Source organism: Giraffa tippelskirchi, chromosome 11, assembly GCF_054371585.1.
Source record: "Giraffa tippelskirchi isolate mGirTip1 chromosome 11, T2T-mGirTip1v1.2.pri, whole genome shotgun sequence".
Taxonomy (NCBI): domain Eukaryota; kingdom Metazoa; phylum Chordata; class Mammalia; order Artiodactyla; family Giraffidae; genus Giraffa; species Giraffa tippelskirchi.
The window spans coordinates 26,545,046-26,563,271 of NC_137285.1; the positions used below are offsets into that span (position 1 = coordinate 26,545,046).

Below are 18,226 nucleotides of genomic sequence, written 5' to 3' on the forward strand. Positions count from 1 at the left end.
CTCAGGAAACTTGACAGAACACTTGGGTATTTTTGTAGAAATGACCCACTTTCTGAACGTGCTAAGAAAGTCAAAGATGAAACTATGGGTGATGAATTATGCTAGCCAGCATTTTTAAGATGAAGAAGTCCACACTTGGTTTATTCTTGGTTACTTCTGAGAATTAGCAGTTGGAGGGAAATGGGAAGAGATGATCCTATTTTCATGACCTTAAGTGTCACTTTCAGTAAAACCCCTATTTTCACAATCAGCAATGATATTTCAGTCCCTGTTTCAAGTGGATTGACTTTGATTAGTTTTCTGGTCCCAGTCATCTCAGATAAGAGCTTCCCTGTCTCTGTGTAACTTACCTGTTGGTGGGAACCGAGACAGTGCAAGTCATCCTCCAGCCACTGTGCCAGCTGCCCCGACCAGTGATCTGGGGCAGGGCCTAGTGCTGTGGGTGTGACCCTGTTCTCCTTTGCAGTGCACTTGCTCCCGTGGCCACCATCATCCCCCCGCCCCCCGACATCCAGCCTGTGATTGACAAGTTGGCAGAATACGTGGCCAGGAACGGCCTTAAGTTTGAGACCAGCGTTCGGGCCAAAAATGATCAACGGTGAGTGAAGGAGTTTATATGGAGTAGGTGGATGGTATTTGGTGTTTAGTTTAGCTTTTTTTAACCTAGCTACATGAGTCTTTATATATATATATATATTTAATCCTATGTTTAGGTAAATACATCTTGTTCAGTTACTTTGAGTTGGGGTGGTAGTCTTTTTTTATTGTTACAGTTTTTTATTCATTCAGTTTGTTTTGCTTCATTTGTTAAAAAATATTGGACCTGCCTAAAATAAAAGGCTGGAATTCATGCTTTTTAAGAATCTGCTGTGGAAGTTTAGACCCACACTTCACCTTGTGTTTTTAATCAAATAATGTTCCATGCTCAGATTGTAACGTAAAAAACAGGAGGCTGTGGTTGCAGCGCGATCTGTGTGATCATGGATGAGCGCTCTGACCTCCTCTGCCCCAGTCTCCCAGGTCTGTAAAGTGTGTGGGGGCTGTTGCGGCTGCCACGAGGGTTTGTTGAGATCCTGGGGGTCAGTCACTGTGAAGTCAGAGCAGGTGTGGTTGGTCGAAGCTGAGATGTTGCAGTGAGCGTGTCTTATTGAATGACTCATCCCTTCTCTGTTCCTAGGTTTGAGTTCCTGCAGCCGTGGCACCAGTATAATGCCTATTATGAGTTTAAGAAGCAATTCTTCCTCCAGAAAGAAGGGGGCGAGAACGCACAGGTATGTGTGGGAAGAACAGTCTGATTCTCAAGATGTGTACTAACAGGGCTTGTACATTTCACACTTGCTTTTAGGTGTAATGGATGTCTTGCATTTACTGACTTACCTTTCTCCCCTCTCTCTGTTTTATACCTGTTAAAAACCTTTGACCACATTCACAGTTCATTGATGATCATTTATCCAGTCAAGGGTGCTGCACACCATTGTCCTTGAGGGCCGCCTGCTAGCAGCTCCCTTCACAACTTCCCTCCCTGCAAACGGCCCCACACTTGATTCTTAGGTACATGTTGGAAGCATTTCTTCCTGTCCTTATAATCCTTTCTTCTGCCTCTCCTCTCCTTATTTACATGGACACCCTGATGTTTTTTAAAACCTGTTTTGGTAGAGAACATATCAGCGGATTTCCTCAGGTTTTTATCTCTGACTGCTCAAACTGAAGAAAATGGACTTATCTGTCGGTGCTGGTCATAATTTGGTGTTCTAAATGTGTTCTCAATGATCCATTTCCACAGAAGTAGTGGGTATTTGTTCCCAAAACAGTGTTAGAGGGGAAATAGCTCCTTCCGCTCCTTCTTTTCAGTCTGTTCTATCAGAAAATAGTAAATCTGAGTTAGAAAGTATGCTCCTTAGTGTTACTTAGGCAGTAACATAGCGGTGCTATTGTCCTATGAAATATACGTACACTGTGTCTGTTTCCTGACAAATCCTGCATCATTTCCGATGAGCAGTTCAGAGTCATGTTTAACCTCTGCAGGCTGTGTCAGCGCCGGAAGAGACTCCTGCAGAGTCTGCTCCTGAAAAGCCGAGTGACGTTGGGGAAGATAGTGTGTCTGAAGACGCAGCCGACACAGGGGGAAGAGGTGTCTCCTCAGGGAAGAAGGAGGCGTCGTCCAGCAGAGCCGTCCCAGACGGGAAGCTTGTGAAAGGTACGCTGCCCTAGCTACCGAGAGTTCCATTCTTGATCTTGTACCTCATAGGTGTCACTTTAAATTAGCAAGGAAGAGCGCTAGGCCACTTACGGTCAGCTGCCTTCAACCGTAGGACGGGAGGGAATGGCTGTCTCTTTTAAGTTGCTGTAATGAAACTTGCTTACTTCATAGCATATGGGTTGGCCAACAAGTGTGTTCAGGTTTTCCTGTACTGTCTTATGAAAAAACCTGAACAAGCTTTTTGGCCAACCCAGTCCTTTCTTGATTTTGAATTTGGGGTCATTTGGATACAAACTCATCTTAGGTATACATTTGTTTTAACAGACTATTCTCATGTTAGGGTTAATGGAAGTGTTTAGAATTTTTCAAATAATGTTTTGTACCCCCTTGGACTTCTGAAACTACATGCAGCCTATTGTGCCAATGGAATTAGTTTTCTTTATTTGTTAAGGCAGGTCCCTTGAGGGTCTCTACCAGGCAGTATTCCGTTCACTCCATTCCAGTTTCCCTTTATGTTCTTGGGAGGAGTTTTTCATCTACCAGGACAGACATACGGAAAGAAAAAAAGCTGACACAGGCACATTAGCAGAGAACCCTGTGTGGTAGAACATGTGAAGAAGCAGTGAATTCCACCAAATGGGAACAAGAAAGGGCGTGCAGAGGGAAAGGGACTCCCAGAAATAGAGGCTCACCCCCAGGCAGGCGTGGTGCCATCTGAGATGCGTGGCTGGTTCGGAGATGGAAAGCGGTCCGAGCAACTCAGGTGTCAAGTGGGGCATACCCACCAAGGTAGCCTCAGCCAGCTCATGGGGCTGTGCTCTCCTGGTGGGTCCTGGGGCTCCCAATAGGGGCAAAACACCTTACAGCTTAGATCAGAGGAGTCTCTTTGCCCCGTGTGGTGAGTGTGTGAAGCAGAGAAACCATGTGGGAGGTTTAGAGCGGAGCTGATGGCCTCAAGTGGAAGAGGGGCACTGGAGCTAGTGCTAGGGTGAACGGAAAGGCAGAGGAGATGCAGGATGGAACAGGATGGGCCAGGATCACAGGAAAGCCTTTTCTGTGCACAGAGATGCCCTTTCTGATAGATGTGATCAGGAGTAACCAAAAGGACCCAAATGAATAACTAGGAAACCAGTGATTAGGAGAGCAGGAAAGCATCTGTAAGCCTCTCAATGCAGGAGGTTCCCTGAGCATACATGTTTCATCTCTCACCCCTCCCAGCTGTCTTCAGACTCTCATTGGAATAACCAAAGGAATGTAGTAAGTAGAGAGTAAAAGCCATTACTAGTAGAGCAATTATGCTTCAATTAAAAATTTAAAAAGGAGGCTGTGGTTGATTACTGCTCCAAAAGCTGGGGGAACATGCTTAAGAAAGACAAGCCAGCCCACCTGCACTTTAGTTCATAGGGGCGAGCCAGACATTTGGGGAGTCAGTGGCAGTGACCCCCAGGAGAATCCACTGTCAACCAAAGAAGGGAGCAGGCCAAAGACCAGAACAGCCAGGACCATCTGAGGGCAGCCAGTCCCTGTCAGGGTGTGATCCGGTGCAGTGGGTCAGCCCCTCAGCCAAGGTTACTGCCCGGCGTGGGGCACCCTCCACTCTCCTGTGAGTGCCCAGTAATTCAGCAGATGAAACCGCACTCACCTCCTCGCCCTCTCTGAGCCTGAGATGCCTGAGAGCTGCAGGTGTCTGACAGAACCCACCCCACCCGAGACAGAAGGTCACTGCACCTGCAGAGAGGCAAGAGTTCAGAAGGACGTGCATCTGAGCCCTTGGAAACAGTTACTAAGTTATAGGAAAATTCTTTTACTCTCTGATCTCTGTTCTCACAGAATTAAAAGGTACTGTAAAATTAGTGTAACTGATAATCCAACATCTGGAAAATATTATTTAGAAAAAGATTGCCAATCTTTAAAATATAATAAAGCACTCAAAATCAGATTGGATGAGAAAACAAGTTCAGAATTTTCCTCAGATTTCCAAGGAAAAGGATAAAGATAGAAGAAAAGCCATCTAGATAGGAAAATAGGTTGTCCTCCACAGGGGAAAAAAAAGCAGGCTGGCACATTAGACATGTATCTATAGCATTAAATGCCAGGGAATTAAGGTGTATCAGATTCTGAATGCAAAGTATTCTAAACGCTGGAGCAGAGTTTACAGATGTGGCAATGCCCTGAAATAGTCAAAGAAAGTGAAAACAAGACTATTATCAAAAAATTATCAAATGCAGTGAGAACTTAAAAACCTATAACTTCTTATGCTTGTGTTGGTAAAGAAAAAATAAAATAAAAACAAACCAAGCATTCAACTCAAGAACCTAGGAAGAAACTATAAAATGCATGTAAGGAAAATCACTAAAAAAAGCAGAAATCAGTGAGAAAATAATAAAAGACCAGTAAAACTTTTCATCATTGTGCAAGTTTAATACAATGTAGAAAAGAAAGCAAATGCACAACATAATGAAAAAGAAAGAAAGCAAACAAATTATTTTTAAGTACACGGAAACAATATATATAACTAAATTTGAAAATCTTGAAAATAAATGATAAAATTGTCTAAGAAAGTATGAATTGATTGGTAAAATGATCTCCAGAGAGGCAGTAAAATAGATCTATAGGCCTAAAAGAATTTAAAAAACATTGGTAAATGAAATACCTCTAAAAGCAGGCAGGCCAGGACAAAGTCAAGGTCAAGGTAATTTGTGGTTTAAGCTCCTCCAGAGCCCAAAGATCAAAAGTTCAGAAGCTCTTGAGCCCCAGTACCTTAGCCCCACAAAGCCTAGCAGTGTGGAGGCTAGGAGCCCTGGGAAGCCCAGGTGTTAGCTTCTCAGATGGAAGCAGGTTGGGAAGGACAGTAAGAGCAAGTGTGGGCAGGTGGGGTTCCTTGCAGAAGTCCCAGTGTGGCACCCCCCCAGAAAATCTCCCAGTACAGCTAGTCTTACCACCAGACAGGTGCCAGAACAACACCCACATTTCCCGAGATGCTTATGAGACAGCTTCCCCAGTATGACAATAATTGATGTTGGAAAAACAGGCTCTCCATTTGAAAAAAATTAGACTATTACACCCCACCTGACAATAATAATGATTCCAGACAAAGTGTTTAAATGAAGAAACTAAAACCATAAAAGGAGAAGAAAATTATAGATAGTTCTTTCCTAGTCTTTAGAGTTGGAAAGGACTGCCCAAGAATTAAAGCCATAAATGATAAAGAAAGATTAATAGGTCTGACGGGAGCTGAGCCCGTATAGAGTTGAAAGACAAATGTCAGGACAGCAGTGATTGCTAATAATAACAGAAGATAAAAGGTCAAAATCCTTGGTATAGGAAGACCACTTGTGAATCAATAAGAAAAGTCACTGCAGTAGAAAAACAAAGGGCATGAAAAGATAGTTCACAAAGGAAAATAGGTGGTACGTGAACAGATTTTTTAAATATATCTTCACTGACAAGATACTGTTCTTTGCCTCCACTTTGGTAAGTTAGAAAGTAATAGAGAGGGTGTGGGTGGCTGGGCCCTCACACACTGTCCGTGGAGTGTTGTTGGTAAGGCCTCTCTAGAGGAGGGAGCCTGACGGTGGAGACCCACCTCTAAACACAGACGCCCTCCCGCTCCTGGAAACGGCTGGTTCCCCAGGCTGTCTCAGCCAGGTGTTCATCACAAGGCTCGTGAGCTTTCAAAAATAAAAAATTGGAACCAGCTGTGGGAGACTGAAATAAACTGGCATGTCCATACCAAGAATATGACTGCCATTTATTAAAATGATGCGTGTTGACATGGAAAGATGTCTACACTTTTTATATGGAAAGGCATCGCTTGTCAAGTGGAAATAATAAGCCGGCTAAAAACTGTAAAGTGTGGTCCCATTTTCCTGTATTCGTGCACATGCACATGTTTGTGCCTTGGAACCATCCACTGATAATATTCAGATCATTTCCTACCCATATCCAGATTGCAGTTGGTCTTTCATTTTGTTCACCTCTGTTTTCACAATTTCCCACCGAGAATATATTTTACTATAGAAGTTAAAAGTTATTAATGACCTTAAGAAAGGAAGCATATCTGATGTGGAAGGTGGAGGGCCAGACACTGTGGGTTCACTCACAAGTGTTTCCTGAGAGTCGGTGCAGACCTGGGCCACGTCAGTGCTGCAGTCCTTGCTTGTTCCAGGCTCCAGGTGAGCAGACCACACACACAGTACAAACTGTGAGGAGTGGCCTGAAGGAGGAGAGGCTTCATTTGACAAGAGCCATGGAAGAAAGCCAGGCGTGGAAGAGAGCGACAGCTCCAGGCGGAGGGCAGGGCTGGCCTGGAACATAGTGGGAAAGGAGGAGTGGGAGAGGTGGCCAGGGGCCTGGGCTGCATCCTAACACAACAGGAAACTGAAGGCTGTAAGAAGTGCTCTTCACATGTTGTGATGTGACTTGCAAATAAGCTTCCATGTAGAAGCAATAGTTGTATAATTGAATAATTCTGCAAAGGAAGTAATTCCTAATCACCTGCTTTCTGGCTGAGCTACATTGGGAAAGTTACTTCTCCTTTTTAACCTCAGTTTCCTTATCTGTAAATGGGGAGGCCTGATCATTTCTGTCTCTTCCTAGGGTCGCAAATGTGAAGTGAGGTGAGGCGTGTAGACTGCGTATTAGTCAGTTCTCTTATTTGAAATCACTTTAAAGTATATGCATGGTGTTGGCATGCATTAAACTGTGTTCCAGAGGTTTTCCTTTTAATGTATTTGTTGGTTGAATTTATTTTAGTTTGGAGGCCTGAAGATGGGGAGTAATTGTTTTAAAATTGTTTTGTGATATAGTACTTTAGCTCCAAGTTAATGTGAGTAATGTTGATTAACATTTAACTGAGGTTTTCTATTATATTGACATGTTTCTTTGACTCTGATTTATTAAAGAGACCTAGAGGCAATACAGGGTTGTTATGATGCTTTTTTCTTATGAAAAATTTCAAACAAGTACAAAAACAGAGCTTGGCAAAATAGTCACCACACACACATGCATTACTGAGCGTCCAGCTCCCGTGGCCAGCACTGACTGATTTTATCTATAGACTCAGTCCAGCTCACCACAAGGATATTCTGAAGCAGATCCCAACATCATGGCATTTTATCCATCAGTGTGAGTGCATGTATCTCCAAAAGATAAGGGCTGTTCTTAACATAACCACATTAAAATGATTAATATTGACTCTCCCAACAAAGTGTATTTTTCCTCCTGTGTTCTTTGCCTTGGGGGTTATTAGGAAGGTGCACTACCCTGCACAGTCCAAGTGCATAGCATTGCATAATCAACACAGACTGATTTTGCCCCCTTTGATTTTGACTTATTAAATAGCACTTTGTGTGTGCATTAGTCACTCAGTCGTGTCCGAGTCTTTGCTACCCCATGGACTGTAGCCTGCCAGGCTCCTCTGTCCATTGAATTCTCCAGGCAAGAATACTAGAGTGGCTAGCCATTCCCTTCTCCAGGGGATCTTCCTGACCCAGGGATCCAACCTGGGTCTCCTGCATTGCAAGCAGATTCTTTACCATCTGAGCCATCAGGGAAGCCCACTTTACCAACATTGAACATCTAGGGGTGTACTTTGTAGTGTGAGGTGATTATTGACGAGAGATGATTATATTTTAGTGATCAGGTTATTTGCCAGCTTCAAGTCACACACGGATTTGGAACCATAAAATGGTGAAACTGGGGATGCCTCAAGGGTCAGCTGAGTGAGCTCACCTTCACAACCCCAGCCACTTCGGAACCTGCCTTTGTTAACCCAGATTCACTTCCTCCTCAGAGTTAGCTCGTTTGTGCTGCTCTTAAAATTGCCCTTCGTTGTGGTTTACTTGAATAGCTTTCATCAGTAATAACACATAGTTTTTAACATAAAGTGTCTTATTACAACCAATTAGATGTTGTTAGGAGCCATTTACCATAGTGTCTGAGGAAGAAGGGACCCAGTGAGTGAGTGTTGAGTGGATGGGGGGAAGGGGAAGAAGATTGTTTCCTTTTGGGCCTTTGTATTTCTCTTAAATTAAAAATTCCAAATATTCTAGGAGAGAAAAAATTGAACCACCTAAATTTTTGTTACCCTAGGTTTAAAATTGTCTTACAGGTTCAGAGAATAGTTTGACATAATGCCTGGCACAAAGTAGGCACCCAATCAAATGTTTGCTGAATAAAGGAATAGATTATCTTGCTTTTGTAAAAAAAAAAAAAAAGTTTATTTTATATAGTTGGGATTTTTTTTAGAAGTAACTTTTAATAGTGGAGTCGCATCATATGCTTACTTACAGAAACTCAACTATGTGCTGAGCCCAGAAAAAGAAGGAAAACATCGACAAAAATTGACCATTTGGCCCTGCAGTAACCCCAGCTGGCACTCGGTGTGTGCGTCCTGACGTAGCCCGAGTTGGAGCCTGTGCTTTGCAGTGCCCTGCATCTGGCCTGGGGTGTGAGACATCCTTCTAAAGGCCCTCTGACATCATGGGCACTACCTACTGCCCCTAGACCCTCCCTCTGCGTAAGATGTGGCTCCACTCGAGACGTTGCTCCCACCAGCTGATGCTCATGTGAATGGTGGGGCCAAGATTTTTGCTCTGTGCTTCCAGTTACTTAAAAATGTATTACCATTTTCACCTTTTCTCAATAGCTTCATTTGCTCCAATAAGCTTTGCAATCAAGGCCAAAGAAAATGATCTACTTCCCCTGGAAAAAAATCGTGTTAAGCTAGATGATGACAGTGATGATGATGAAGAAAGCAAAGAAGGCCAAGAAAGTTCTAGTAGTGCTACAAACACTAACCCGGCAGTTGCCCCACCCTGTGTAGTTGTTGAGGAGAAGCGGCCTCAACTTACCCAGGAGGAGCTAGAAGCAAAGCAAGGTTTGTCAAATGTTTTAAACTTCTTAAAAGAAAAGTATGTACGTACAAGATTAACCTACTAAGCCAAAAATACGGGACTGCCGACTAGAGTCTCCAGCCTTTGGAACCACTGGGGAGCTGTGTGATGTTTTTGTTCAGCTGAGAAGCTCTCAGTCAAGTGAGGAGCAATGCTGTTCATTAAGCTCAGATGCAGTGCCCTCGGCAATTTGTTTTCTGAGGAGGAGCTGAGAGTGGCCAAGAGTGCTTTAATGGCAGCCCTGAGGCAAATGCTCAGCCCGTGTTCCCAGCTCGGGTTAATGTTCTGAGCCAGCAGGTGTCCTTCTGTGAGGCCTCTCCCTACAGAACCATCGGACCCTTGAAGGGGCCAGTGCCCCTGCTGGTTTTCAGACTGCGGCTCGTCTTCATGGGTCAGTGTGGCCGCCGCTCGCCTCTGACGCCTGACCAGCAGTGTTATGGGGAATGTCTTGTCGAGTTCTATCCTTCTTTCAAAATAAGCGCTATTCTTCTCTAACTAAAGTCATTAACAATCCTTAACTGGTTTTGTGAATTGCTTTTTCTGTGTATACACAGACAGATCACACACACAGCATTGATAAAAGGTAACTCTTTAACCACAGGAGGCCCTGGAACTTTCGATGTGCTGTAGTTCCTCTCACACACACGTGTGTTCATGCCTGTGTCTCTAAATCTGCATTTACTGCGTGTGAACTCAACAGTGTGTTGGTTCATTTGGCATAAAACACTTTTCACAGAGTGTTCATTGCCTGGTATGGCTGTTTGGACACTTGTATATGAGAACCATTCCAAGAGTCTCATCATTCCAGGTTTCACTGTTATGGAACCCCATCAGCTTTCTGACTTTGAGTTTGAAAGTAAATTTATGAAAAGTACTAATAATAAGCATCATAAACTAATTATCTCAGAAATCTATTTGCCTGATTTGTTGACCTTTCCTGAAATCGGCATCATGTTCATGTTTTAAAGTAACTACATTGTATCTCCTGACCGTGCTACTGCCTGTGAAAATTAAGACAGCAAGTTATTTATAAAATACTGCTTTCTCTAAACATCTTTCTTCTTTGTTTATTCCTTAAGCAAAGCAAAAGTTGGAGGATCGACTGGCAGCTGCTGCCAGGGAAAAGCTGGCCCAAGCATCTAAGGAATCAAAGGAGAAACAGCTCCAAGCAGAACGTAAAAGAAAAGCCGCTTTATTTTTACAGACCTTAAAAAATCCTCTGCCAGAAGCAGAAGTCGGGAAAGTTGAAGAGAGTCCTTTCAGCGTAGAGGTGAGTTTAAAAAGGGTCCACATCAGTGCTCTGAGCCAAGCACCATTGGTAGAAGCACCTGCATGTGAATCCTGCAGCCTCTCAGCTCTCGAGCTGTTTGAAGGCTGTGGGCAGCCCCAGCGCCTCTCCCCCGTGGGATGGAGCGCTTGTCCAGGCAGACCGTGGCGGGACCGTGGAGTTCAGTTCCAGGCCTGGCAGCAAAGTGAGGCAGGCACATTTCTTGGTTTGCCCGTGTGAGTAACAGTTATGTTACACTATACTGTAGTCTCTGAAGTGTGCAAGCACATATGCCTGAAAGATAAATACATACCTTAATTTAAAAATCTTTTGATGCCCAAAAATGCCAGCCATCATCTTAGCCTTTAGCAAGTCGTAACCTTTTTGCAGTAGTAACATTGCTGATCACAGATCAAATAACGAAAAAGGTTTGAAATAATGCAAGAATTACCAGACTGTGACACAGATGTGAAGTAAGCAGATACTGTTGGGAAGATGGCCTTAATAGACTTGCTCAACACAGAGGTGCCACAAACCTGCAATTTGTAAAAAGAAAAAAAACGCAGTATCTGTGAATTCCAACTATTTGGGAAAAAACAAACCATAGTATCTGTGAAAATGAGGTCTGCCTGTACTGTATAGCTGGGGTCAGCAAGAGTTTGATGAAAACTCCCAGAATGCACATACACACACCACGTTCTGGGTGCAGTGTCAGAGTCCAGGCCTGTGGGCCCAGGTTGGGAGCCTGTGCTTTGTGGCGACCTTGCAGGAGCAATAGAATTTCATCTCTGAGACGCCTACCTCAGGCCTGGAAAGATCCTCCAGAGCACTGATGTTCCTGCCACCACAGCAGCCCTTGAGCTCACACTTAGAGTTAGAGTCTTACTCAGGGATCTAGGTTACTATCAGCACTTCAATTTAAAAAAAATGAGATAAGATACGGTCACTGTCATCTTCTCTTAAGACGAGTTGTGAGATCAGAGCCTCACAACTTTTTCCTAAGCTGTAGGACCAGAACTTAGTCCCCTGGCCCATTTCCTCCCTTCAGAAGGCTGTGGAAGGGGGCTTGGACTGCTCAGAGCAGGACTCTCGCCACTTCGCCAAGTGTCCCTGAAATGTCTTTTGCAGCTCTCTTTCCCTTGTAATGTAGATCGGGCCCTGTGTGCCTTTTACTTTAATTACGTTGACATTTCTGAGAGTCTAGGGCCATTATTCACAACTGATTTTTGCTGCATGTAGCCGCAGGTTTATTTGTTTCTCCTATTTGTTTCTCCATGGAAAGCAGCATTTTTCAGCATTGTGTTGAAGGTCGAATCAGCCTTCTCACCTCAGGAATCAGTCTGAAATTCAAATCTGGCAGGAGGCCTCAAAAATAATAGCTGGATCAGACTGGGGAGCAGCAAGCGCCGGCTTACATGGCACCTTCAGACGCATCCGTCCCCCACTTGGAGAGGGCCTCGCTGCCACCAGCCGGGCAAAAACCAGGCATACCCAGGAAAGCACCCTCGGTCATGGCCCAGCTTTGGGAGGACCTCTGGGCCAGTGCAGGGGTGAAACCGGCAGCCACTAAGACTGTGTTAGATGTAAAAGGAGGAAGAGGCAGGATGTGCAGCAGCTCCACTTTATGGTTGCAGCTGTAAAAATTATGCATATAGCACCAGGGCAGGGGACTTAGGAAGCCAGGGAACTGCCTCCATGGGAGGGGTGTGAGTGGCTGTTTTCATTTTCCTTATTGTTTGGATGTCACTTGGGCAGTGAATAAAGGGCTTAGTTAAAAGTTATCCACATACATAGATACTTTCACCAATTATTCTACATGGGTGCATCTATATTTTCTAATAACATTGTGTCTAAATGCAAACTCAATCACAGCCAGAATCATTCATCGTTAATCCAGTTTTTCTGTCTGCTGTACTGCCGGTATTGTCAGAAGTACCAGGATCGCTTCCTTATAAACACAAAATGGCCTGAGACTTAGGTTCTTATCCTGTTTGTCTTTTTTGTGGCGTCTCCTCACTGTGTTCTTTTCAAGCATGTCTTTTAGATCTGTAATACCTTAGAAATGAGTGCTTATGCTTCATGTTTAAATCATTGGGTCGATCTTCCTGGACGTCTAGTGGGAAAGATTATAGCTGCTAAACTATTTCAACAAAAATGTTAACGGTACTTGCAGGTGGTGATAGATATCTTTAATGACTTTGAAACAAAATACCTGAATTAGATTGGCAGCTATCATAAATGAGATTCACACTTGAAAATATTTTCAGTGTAAAGCACCTTCTGGAGACAGGGGACCCTGACTCTGTTGACCATTTCCTGTGCACTTGACTCACATGCTGACATGTCCGACCCCACTGCTCAGGTGTATCATTTTAGTGTCCAGGGGACTTGGAGTTCAGTGGTGTCAGCCCAGTGGGAATAGACGGCACCCCAGCTCCATTCTGAGCAGATGCATGTAGGACCAAATAGGGTTGCTCAAAACCTGGCACCTTCCAGCTTATCTGCCTGAGAGGCACCTTCTGTTTTTACTTGGCTTTGTATAAAAGCAGTATATACATGTGGTTTATAAGTTCAAATGCCCAAGAGAGGCGTAAAATGAAGAGTAAAAGTCTTTTCCTGTTTTAACCCTTTAAGTATACAGTTCAGTGGCACCAAGTGCATTTATGTTGTTGTGCAACCATCACCACCATCCCTCTTGAAAACTTTTTCATCTCCCCAAACAGAAGCTGTCCCCATTAAACACCAACTCCCCACTCCCCTTCTCCAGCCTCTGGCACCCACCATCCTACTTATCTACATATAGATATTTATAGATTATTTAAAATATTTATTTGGCTGCATGAGGTCTTAGCTACAGCATTCAGGATCTTCAGTCTTAGTTGCAACCCACGGGATCTTTAGTTGTGGTATGTGGGATCTAGTTCCCCAACCAGGGATCGAACCCAGGTCCCCTGCATTGGAAGCATGGAGTCTTAGCCACTGGACCACCAGGGAAATAACTCTTGGATGTATAGAATATTACAATAGGACTGTGCCCTATCTATTTTTCTGGTGTCTTGATTTTTTCACTGACTCCAGAGATCTTGCCATACCAATGTCAGAGTGATGCTTGGTGTGTAATAAACACTTAGTAACTGTTCACTGGATGCGTGACCATCAGTCCTTTCACACATCAACCCTTACATCAAGCTCATCTGCATGTGCTGTGCACTGTTCACCCCTCCCTGCTCTCAGGAACATGGGCCCTACTCGGGGTTTTACTGTATAGCGGCTCCTGTGACTCGTGCACTCACTGAGGTGAGTGTACCCACAGAGTAAATCCCTGATGGTGACATTGTTTATTACATTTCATATTTTTAAATATAATTTAACCGTTAAATTAGGCCCTACAACGATTATTGCAGTTCTGGGGGTGGTGGGCATGTTTTTGTTTTGTTTGTCTCCCTGGTGTATGAATATAGTTTTGTTGCCTCCCTGCCAGCATTGGTTATCATCCACCTTAATTCTTGGTGTGATAGGTGGGAAAGTATGTTATCTGTTTGGTTTAACTACATATTTTAATTATAACTTTTCACAGGTTTCACAGCCTTTCTGTTCTCCTGCTGAGAACACCCTCTATGGCCTTTGCTTTTCTCCTGGCTGACTGTCTCTGTCTCTGCTGTTTTTGTGTTAGCTCTGTGTCATCAGCATTACCAACAGTTTCTTTTTTGTCTTTTAGTCTGCCCCACTGGGAATTTATTTCAATTTGAGGAGCATACAGCTAGGCACAACACAAGCCACTAAATCACACATCTTTTCCCACTAGTGTAAAGGGCTGCCTTTATTGTATACTAAATTCCCACTTGTGTTTGCTCTGTTTTTACCTTCTTGTCTGTTCAGTTCCATTGGTCCGTTTGTTAGGAGAGGTGATTTTATGTTTAGGTATAACTTTTAAGGATGTCTTGAAGTGTATTTATTGATGTGGACAGATACTAGTATGTTAAATGTTTAAGCATTATATAAAATATATAAAAACCTATTCATAAGTAGTACTTAGAAATCTGTGTATATGCCATCCCATTTTGTGTGTGTGTGTGTCCATGCACACATGCACTGTTAATTCAAAATGAAGAGAAATCAGAAGTTTTGAATCAAGTCCCTGTTGAATCACGGCATCATTTACATGGTAACAACAGACTTCAGTACATTGTTTAGATGGAGTAACTTTTTTCAGGTTAATGATCCTGCCAGGTTTAAGGTCCAGCAAGAGTTTGAAAAGAAAATGGGAACAAAAATCAACCTATGTCTGCTGAGCCTCTGTGATAATTCAGGGAGCTTTGGGGTATGAATTGGAAACCTGTTTCTCATGACCAGTCAATTTTGTGTGGGTGGCATCTACACGTGAACATTTCTAACACGTTGGCCCTGTAGGTGCAGAGCAGCTCTTGAGTGTGTGGATGAGGGCCCCGGGCCCCCAGGACAGCAGAGGTGGCACCGGGACTGTGAGGAACCTGGATTATTTGGAGAGGTGACAGAGTAGCGAGGAGACCCAGAGATTCATCTGTGGGGGAGGCCAGTGAAGCCTGTGCAGGTAATAATGCCTGCAGCCCCACATGGGAGGGTCTGTGGAGGAGGCGCAGAACAAGTCAGTGACACAGGCTGGTCTGGGAGAGGCTGAACCACTGGCTGCAGTATAATTATCCCATTTCCTAGTTAATGTAGTGTTACTTCAGAAATAAGATTTTATTTTAAAATGTATGTTAGTCTGCTTTTGAGCAATTTGTTTTCCCACAGCAGGAAATAGTAGTTGCTAATTTGTGTGCACTTGTTGGCAAATACTTTGTTGTGATCAAAGACAGATTAATATTTTTCAGTGTTACCAAAAAAAGGAATGTCAGTTTTTAAATACTCGTATGAGTAACTGATCTTTCTAAAGTTCCTTTTGATTTTGCCCGCTCACGACTCAGACCACCCTATACTCTCCCCCCGCCCATGATGATTTGTGCCTTGGTCATCCTTGCTGGAATATTAACATTCTGTCCCTGAGAGGCCGCTTTGCTAGTTTGGCACTGGTTGCTGTGTAGTTCTGTTGCTGTGTCTCCTGTGGGCATCGCAGGCAGCTTCTCACGGGTCACTGTGTGCAGGGCCTTAGCCAGACACCTTCAGAAACCAGACACAGGACATGTGGGGCTGCAAGGAAGGTCTTGACTCAGCAGTGGCTTAGTCTCTCAGGTTATTCATTAATTTATAGTATAAATTAACAGGTCATTTGACTCCTTCAGAATATACACTATGCAGTATGGTAGCTGCTAACCACGCATGGCAATTTCAGTTTTGTTTCTGTTAAAGTTGTTTGTTTGTTTTTAATGTAGACCGTTTTTAAAGTCTTTATTGAATTTGTTACAATATTGCTTCTGTTTAACGTTTTGATTTTTTTGGCCAGGAGGCATGTGGGAGAGACTAGGGATAAAGCCTACACCCCCTGCATTGGAAGGTAAAGTCTTAACCACTGGACCACCAGGGGAGTCCCCAGCAATTTCAGTTAAACTTAATTAAAATTCGGGCTTCAGGTCCTTGACCACACTAGCCATATTTCAGGTGCTGCATAGCCACACCTGACTGGTAGCTAAATGCAGCATGCGGTGCAGAAACAGAACATTTCCACTACCACAGCACGGTCTACATTACAGAGCTAGCTGGGTATTCATTCTTTTTGCCAGTAGTTTAAAAATCCAGATTGCTGCCTCAGTCAGGGCTCTAGATTACACATGCTAGAAACCTACCCTACTGCCCTCAAACGACTTAAGCAAGACCAGTAACTAGTCGGGTTTGCTTTCTGAGTTGTGAGGGTAGCACAGCTCACAGGACGTCACAAGGCATCTCAAGGATGCATCCGCAGGCCCAGCCTCCCATGGCTGGCCACACTTTCCAGCTCTGTATTGGGACAGCTGTCATATCAGTGTGCATTTAAAAAAAAAAAAAAAATCAAAATTGATAAATTTTTGTGTAGCCATTTTAATACTGAAGATGGAAGAAAAACATTTTTGGCATATTATTCTTTATTATTTCAAGAAAGATAAAATACAACGGAAATGCCAAAAAAAAAAAAATGTGTGCAGTGTATAGAGAAGGTGCTGCAGCGGATCAGATGTGTTAGAAGTGGTTTTTGAAGTTTAGTGCTGGAGATTTCTCACTAGACAAGGCTCCATAGTTGGGTAGACCAGTTGATAGCGTTCAAATAGAGATATTAATTAAGAACAATCGATGTTATGCCACCTGGGAGATAGCCGACATACTCAAAATATTCACATCAGTCACTGAGGATCATTTGCACCTGCTTGGTTGGGTTAATCACTTTGATGTCTGGGCTCCATGTAAGTTAAGCAAGAAAACCTTCTTGACCATACTTCTGCATGCAATTCTTTACTGAAATGTAATGAAACGTTCCATTTTTAAAACAAATTGTGACAGACGATGAAAGTAGATACAATAATGTGGAACAGAAGAGATCATGAGGCAGGCCAAATGCACCAAAGGCCAGTCTTCATTCAAAGTGATATTGTGTATATGGTAGTATTGGAAGGGAGTCCTCTATTGTGAGCTCCTTCCGGAAAACCAGACGGATTAATTCCAACAAGTACTGCTTCAAAATAGACGAACTGAAAGCAGCACTCAGCAAAAAGCATCTGGAAATAGTCGACAGAAAACAAATAATCTTCCATTGGGGTAACACAAGACCGTGCATTTCTTTAATGATCAGGCAAAAACTGCCTGGCTGAGAAGGCAGCTGTTTCCTTGGCTGGGAAGTTCTAATCCATCTGCTGTATTCACCAGACGTTGCACCTTCAGATGTCCATGTATTTCGGTCTTTACAAAGTTATTTTAGTGGAAAAAATTTCAGTTTCCTGAAAGACTGTAAAAGGCACCTGGCTCAAAAAGATAAAAAGTGTTGGAAAGATGGAATTACAAAAGTGAGAGAAGTTGCTTAGTCATGTCTGACTCTTTGCGACCCTATGGACTTTAGCCCACCAGGCTCCTCCTCCATGCATGGGATTTTCCAGGCAAGAATACTGGAGTGGGTTGCCATTTTTTTATCCAGGGGATCATCCTGACCCAGGGATCAAACTCAGGCCTCCCACATTGCAGGCAGACTCTTTACCCTCTGAGCCACCAAGAAATCCCTGGAATTACAAAACTGCCTGGAAAACAGCAAAAGGTAGTAGAACAGAATGATAAGTATGTTGTTCAATGCAGTTCTTGGGGATAATGAAAAATGTATCTTTTGTTTTTACTTAAAAACCAAAGGAGCTTTTTGGTCAACCCAGTAGTTCCATGGCTTGTGTCATAAATATCCGTGAACTACTTCTCTGTGTTGCTGGAGTGTGTGCCCCACCCCCAGCTGTGTACACAGGAATGCCTTTGGTGTAGTTGGAGAGGCCAGAACGCACCCCTGTCCTGTTGTGTGCCACGTGCTGGGATGCTCCCCGACACTGGAGGCGATGGAAGCCCACCTCCCAAGCAGCCATGGGGGCCCTGGGTGACTAGGTCCTCCTGCTTATGTTTGGGTAGAGCACCCACATCTCTGCAAGGCTCTTAAACTCTACATTTTTACTTACATTCTGGGCATAGGTACCACTGTGGGCTAAACTGAGCTCCTCCCTTGGCTGCTGGTGACCCTGCATGAGAGGCGTGACCTGAGTCTGTTTCTTCCAGGTGTGGTCACGAGAGCCACTGCCCTGGGCTGTAGGATGCATCATGAAGTTTCTGGGTTTCAGAAGCACTGGCATGTTGCGGAGAATGTACATCTCCAGACTGCTGAGACATGCTGGCGCACACAGCCTGCCCCTGGAATCACCATTGTGGGGGCTACCACTGGGCATGTAG

At 43.7% G+C, this 18,226-nt stretch overlaps 1 protein-coding gene across 10 annotated transcripts in view; it reads left to right on the plus strand.

The window, feature by feature from the left end:
- The window catches only part of SFSWAP (splicing factor SWAP), an 82,481-nt gene that overhangs the window by 40,005 nt on the left and 24,250 nt on the right, over positions 1-18,226 (plus strand). For 9 of the 10 annotated variants that reach the window (XR_014069729.1, XR_014069727.1, XR_014069728.1 and 6 more), the window contains exons 9-13: positions 467-598; positions 1,178-1,271; positions 2,026-2,197; positions 8,850-9,080; positions 10,176-10,366. Coding sequence is in view for 7 of the 10 variants with exons in the window: in XM_081545334.1 (XP_081401460.1) it covers positions 467-598; positions 1,178-1,271; positions 2,026-2,197; positions 8,850-9,080; positions 10,176-10,366 (820 nt within the window). In the remaining 3 variants the exon portion in view is untranslated. The remainder of the gene's footprint in view (positions 1-466; positions 599-1,177; positions 1,272-2,025; positions 2,198-8,849; positions 9,081-10,175; positions 10,367-18,226) is intronic. The other variant, XM_081545331.1, reaches the window with a different exon arrangement.